Below are 6,259 nucleotides of genomic sequence, written 5' to 3' on the forward strand. Positions count from 1 at the left end.
CCTGGCAAAGAATTCATTTTCTATGCACAGCATTGAATGTGGTTTATGCTATAATATATGAGGTACTTTAAATCTGATCAGATAATGTGCAAAAAGCATCATTATGCTACAAAAATATAATTCCTTATTTAGATAACAATATTTGCATAGCTATGCAAGTGTACACTTTTTGCACTGATATATTACTCAAAGTAATTTATTTATCCAGAGTGATACAGAGATTCCTGCTCCAGATAATCGAGAAACATCACCTTTTGAACCTGGAAATGTCTCTATTACTCTTGAATACAAGCAAATTATTGGGCAAGATAAGGAAATATTCTCTCAGTTAAGAGTTGATCTTAAGGTAAGTTTAATGACAGTTAAATTATTTCTGCAATTAAAAAAGCATTTTATCTCATTAAAATCCTTCAACAGATGGAATATGCTTACCACGCTTATTCTTACGTTACTTTGTACATGCACCATAAATACAACAACACTTACATACTCCTTACAACTTAAATCTGATAACAAGTTTAAATTTATTTTTCCACAATTACATTTCATCAGTCATCAATCATAGTTTTAACTTGTAATAACTGCTTGTTAATTTTTCAGGGTGATAGCTGAAATAAGTGCAGGAAATGATACTCCACAAATTATATATTGCCTTGTTTTAAATACGCATTTTGCATTTAACTTAAACATAATAAATTCAACCTTTAAATATGTGCTGTATTACTACTAAAATAATCACTATCTCAAAGTTCAAAAGACATTGCATATTCTCTTCTTTTAATTAACCATTTTTTGCCAATCACATAAATGTAATCAAATTCCTCATTCAAACACGTATTGTATAATTATGCGTAAGAAAAAATCACCATTTCAAATTTCAAATAAAATTGAACCTATTTATTTCTTTTGTGCTAAATTATTATTTTTACATTAACGTAAATACAATCCAATTCGCCTTTCAAATCCATGTAACATGCAGTTCCTGACTCCCTCCAGAGGTAAACACCTTTAGAATCAGACGTTAAACTAAACATTGACTCATCATTAAGACACAATAACACACCGAATAAATACTAATTCAGAAGACAAACAACAAAAATCAGCGTAAATATAACGCTGATTTTTGTTGTTTGTCTTCTGAATTAGTATTGACTCATCAGTAAAGAGAACATGGGATCATCAGTGTTCACTGTAGTTTGGATGCTTTTTGCGCCAGTTAAAGTGATCCCTCTTTTGTTGTGAAGACAGTGAAACACATACCCTTGGCTCTCTGGCATAAAAGTTTTTTTCATACAGCCTTTTGTATACAATTTGCCATGATACAACAGTTACAGTGGTGGCTGCAAGCTCTGAGTTTAAACGCTGAGAAGTAGACTTCCTGTAAATGGGCAATTATTCTGCCAGATTACTAATAATGAGAAGCAATTTTTTTCGTTTACGACCTTCTCTGGGCCTCCTTACAGCAGTTCCAGATTCTCAAATTTTCCCCATAGCATAGAGATTGTCTTGAAATATTAACATACCTCACTGCTTCCATGATTGTCTGCCCTGCTTCTAACTGACTGATGATTCGCCACATCAACGATTTTTCCAAATGATACTTCGGAACCATGAGAAATTATGTCGAGTTCTAGTACACTGAAATCAAACGCTGTATCCCAGAAATTCACATATTCACTTTGTACAAATCACTCAACTCATCGTCACATGATGTAATACCTTCATTTGCATGTCAGAAAACATTTGATCACTTTTGATTGGATAATGTTAATTAGGTTTGTCTTTCATACATTTCCTGCACAATTGGGTTACATCAACTCAAAATTTCATGGAAAATCATTATTTTGGAGTATGTAAAGATACATTTGGACAAGAGTATACAAAAACGCTACGCAACCAGGTATTTCAGTCTCCAGAACAAAAGTCGAATCAACTACCAGTGTTCTACAGCTTTATCCAATCTGTAACTCCCATTACATACAGAATTTGGTTCGTTTGCAATAGATGCTAAATACCAAGTTGCACAGTATATGGTATGGCCTATGACCACACATCGCCATGTACTGCATATATCTGTTATGTCATTCATATCTAAATCAAAATAATTTCGGTCACTAATAGTGATTCTATATTTCTTCAACCAGTCAAAGCCAAAATTTGATCTTATAACCTGAGCACAGCCAAAACAAAAATCCACCTTCTCATTACACCAGTTTTTCTTTATTGATACTAATTTGAAACTTAGTCGTACAACTGCCATATTCATCGTAGGCAAACTAGATCCTTTTGCATATGAGACCTACAAACGAACCCAGTTCCCACTATCTCTGTTGCCTCCTACATCACTTTTAGGAACATTAATAGCTACACTTGATTTGAAAATGTGTTGTACTATTAATAATTTACATGCTCTCCTGTTATATACTATCATGAAAGTTTTGCATTAATAAGGTCTTTTCTGAGGCTGTGCTTTTAATGTATGTAGGATTTACAACACATATATTAGTTAAAATTAGACCGCTCTATTTTCACTATGAAGCTGCACAGACAGTATAGTGGTTAGGGGAGCCTGACTGTGATACCGAAGGGCAAGGGTTCGAATCCCAGAAAAGGCATGGATGCAAAATTGTCTGTCCCTTCATAGGAGATAGCAGTGGCCGTCTATTAGGCACCTCCACAATAAAATGGCCACCACTTATGGCCTTAGGAGTGGCCAATGCCATAATAGGCAAGTGCCCACCAGTAAGGGGGGATTCACTATGATAGGAGAGGGAAGCCCGAATGATTATTTAATAGCAATTTTACATTAACAGTTGTATACTGTACAATAAATAGGTCATTATGTCAATGAAAACAATTACAATACATTAACTATACGTGACATTGAAGGCTATCAACAGCACAAGTGGATACTAAATTTTGAAACATTAAAACCCATATTCTTTAATACATTTTGAGCAGTTTAAGGCTTTTCATTTTTTATCATCATTTTAGATGCTATCTTATTGATTCCATATCAAATGAAATAATAAACATATCATTTTCTTAACAGGAAGCTGATGATCTCCCAATTCGAGTGTATGGAGGGTACTGTAATCCGTATTTTATTATAAGTCTTTATGATGCAAAAGGATTTAGCAAGAAGAAACGTCGTAAATCTGGTCCCAGTCCAATGCACCAATTCCATTCAACTGTGGTAAAGAAAAGTCAGCATCCTATATTCAATGAATCCTTTTTCTTTCCCTTGGTACAAAATGAAGTTAAGAAATGTTTACTTAAAATTGAAGCTTGGGATCAAGACAAACTGGCAAATGACACACTTTTAGGTGAAATCATTTTCAACTTAAAAGATGTTGCTTCCATTTTGTTACAAGAACCTTCAAAGGCCTTGGATCTAAACCTGAAACTGGAAGACGCAAAGATAGTACGTATGTGGAAATAAGAGTCATTAAAATATATTACATCTCAAAACAAATCAAATGTACTAATTTAACTGCAAAATTTCCATTTTGGATTAAAAAATAAATGAATTCATGTAAAGTAATTCTTTATGATGATCATAAACTTTAAACGTAAATTTATGAATTTGACAATTATAAATTTTAAATGTAAAGATTTATTTAATTAAGAAAAGCATTTTATATTTACTTTCAAATAAGATTGCTTTTGAACCCAAGGCAGAAATTAAATCAATGCGATTTCTATAAATTAAGGAACAAAATGAAAAGTCATAATAACATTTTTAAAAGCAGAAAATTCACAAAACTTATGTATACAATGCACTACGCATAAGCCTGTCATTTTCAGAGTAATGTAACATTACCACACAAAAGCGGCCCTTTTAGAATTATTTCTTACTTCTCATATTAAAAATAAATTTATCCTTTGAAAATAAAATTTTGCAATACAGCTACGAGACAGCATTTAGCACCAGTGAGTATAAGTCAGCAACCACTCGTGGACCCACCAAAATCAGGAATTAGCCAGAGGAATGAAAACAGCCAAGGTTTACACATTGGAACAAATTTCGAAATTTTCAGGCTATTTTTATAAAGACTACACGACTGGTGGTCATAGTTCCTACATTGCACAGGCTATAGTAATATGCATGTATATTACCACTCGCCAAACGGGAATGGCTGTTTTGAATAGGTAAGACTTCCAGTTAAGACTTATGAATGTAATTTGTTATAAACGAGTATAGAAATGAACTGCAAAGCAATTAGACTTATACTGTGTCCTGGGCGGAAGGATACATGTACTCTCGCCTTTCTGATATGAAAGAAAGGAAAGGTTATGGTGGAAAGACTGTTGGTTGTGGTTATTCACGTGTGGTATATCGGTTAACCCATTAGCTGCTGGTGTAGCGTTGACACAACGGTCAAAATAAATGCGTATATAAATATAACTACCTAAGATATTTTGTACCAGCAGTTGATTTTGTGTAGGGAATATTATGAAGATTATTTCTGTAAAAAAATATTTGCCTTCAACAATTATTTTGTTTATAATAATTAATCTCCTACTTTAAGCAAAACTTTCGACCGGGTATTTTTGCTGAAAATATTTAACGAAAGAATCGCCGTCTTTATGAATGATCTATTTATAGTCAAGGTCACCATTTATCAGAACATTACATCAGTCAGATGTTTATATTTGTGTTGGGAAGAAAGGGAAAACAGGTGTTGCGTTGACGCAACGTCATCAGGAAACGGGTAGTCAATCTCCTTTTTCACTCATTCCTTTCGATGTTCTGGTTGTTTAAAAATGCCTAGAACAAGGTATCTTACATTAGAAGAAGCCCTTCAAGGATATTTTGATGAAGAAACAGATGATGATACTGTTAATAATGACCAGAATGAAACTGATATTGTTGTTATTCCCCTAGAAATTGCAAAGGCTAATGAAGAAGAAAGGAATGGCAATGTTTTAAATAATGATAATGATATTTTACCAAATAATACTGCTGGGGAAGTTGAAATTCATGTAAGAAGTAAGTTTCAGCCTTCTAAAAGCAGTTATAGTCATACTAAAAAGTTTAAAAAGCAGAAGACTGAAATCTTGAAGTGGATAAAAAAGGAACTGTTAGTTATGTCTCAGGAAGAACATGAAGAAAGAGATAGAAGAGAAATTATAAAAGACAAGGTAAAACTAGTGCACAGATTTTCGAGTTTCTTTTTGGTTTAGACATTTACTCTCTTCTCGTTGAACAGACAAATATACACGCTCAGCAAAAAAAAAAAAAAAAATCTCAGAATTTATTGCATCTGAAGCCATGAGAAGATTTATTGGAATATTATTGCTTACAGGATATCATTCTTTACCTCAAGAAAAAATGTATTGGTCTTTTGATAAGGAAATTTCTGTTCCTGTTGTACGAGAATTGATATCATGTTTCCAGTACAGGAATATGAAGCAGAATTTGCATTTGACAATACTGATAAATTATATGAGGTGAGACCGTATCTAAACTTACTAAACATCACCACTTTTTACTACTGGAAATATAAAGTCTCTTTTAGATTTCAGAAGCGAAATGCATTATTCCTTTTGCAAACTCCTATTGAGAGTATAGAATTAGCCAGAAATAGATCAGCAAGACGAAGACCTAGTAAATTCAGCATTCAAAAACCATTGCATGGAGATGGTAGACATTTTATCGTAAAGTCCGTTGATAACAAAAGTGTTATAAAGAGTACCATAGCCAGACTGTTTATAGATGCAAAGTATGTATTGTAGCTTTACATCATGATTGTAATCAAGCTTTTCATGTTTGAATCTTTCAAATGAAATAATCTGTATTTGTAAAAGAAATACAACGTATATTTTAATATTAAATTAATTACAAGTAAAGTGATTTGTAGATTTATAAAACGCTATATACAGCTAAAAAGTAATCCTGCACTCCACTCAAAAGAAACATCACACGAGTACAATCCTACTCACTAAACATCTGTAGTCTTATTCTGCTGACGTTGTGCAAACGCAACACTCGCTTTTTCTACAGGTAAGAGAATTTTTTTAATTTTCTATGTAAATTTATATTACAAATGCTTAATTTAATATTTGTTATTATTTTCATGAGAAAAGAAACATTCCTTGTAGTTTTGGCGGTTAATGGGTTAAGTGCATGTTCAGATTCGTATGCGCTTCCTAGTCGAACTATAAATGTTGAGAAGATTCCACAAGCATACCTTGAGAGGAAGCAAAGAACATTGATGTGAACCATTTTCATAAGGAAAGTATAGTTGGACATGCT

The 6,259-nt window shown here is 32.8% G+C and overlaps 1 protein-coding gene across 1 annotated transcript in view; it reads left to right on the forward strand.

The window, feature by feature from the left end:
* The window catches only part of LOC118188526 (synaptotagmin-C-like), a 42,825-nt gene that overhangs the window by 25,453 nt on the left and 11,113 nt on the right, over window positions 1-6,259 (forward strand). Inside the window, exons 4-5 of the mRNA XM_035358971.2 lie at window positions 209-346; window positions 3,053-3,424. Coding sequence (XP_035214862.1) covers window positions 209-346; window positions 3,053-3,424 — 510 coding nt within the window. The remainder of the gene's footprint in view (window positions 1-208; window positions 347-3,052; window positions 3,425-6,259) is intronic.

This window comes from Stegodyphus dumicola, chromosome X2 (genome assembly GCF_044657685.1).
Source record: "Stegodyphus dumicola isolate Sdum_Otavi_A_Nest chromosome X2, ASM4465768v1".
In the NCBI taxonomy this organism is placed as follows: domain Eukaryota; kingdom Metazoa; phylum Arthropoda; class Arachnida; order Araneae; family Eresidae; genus Stegodyphus; species Stegodyphus dumicola.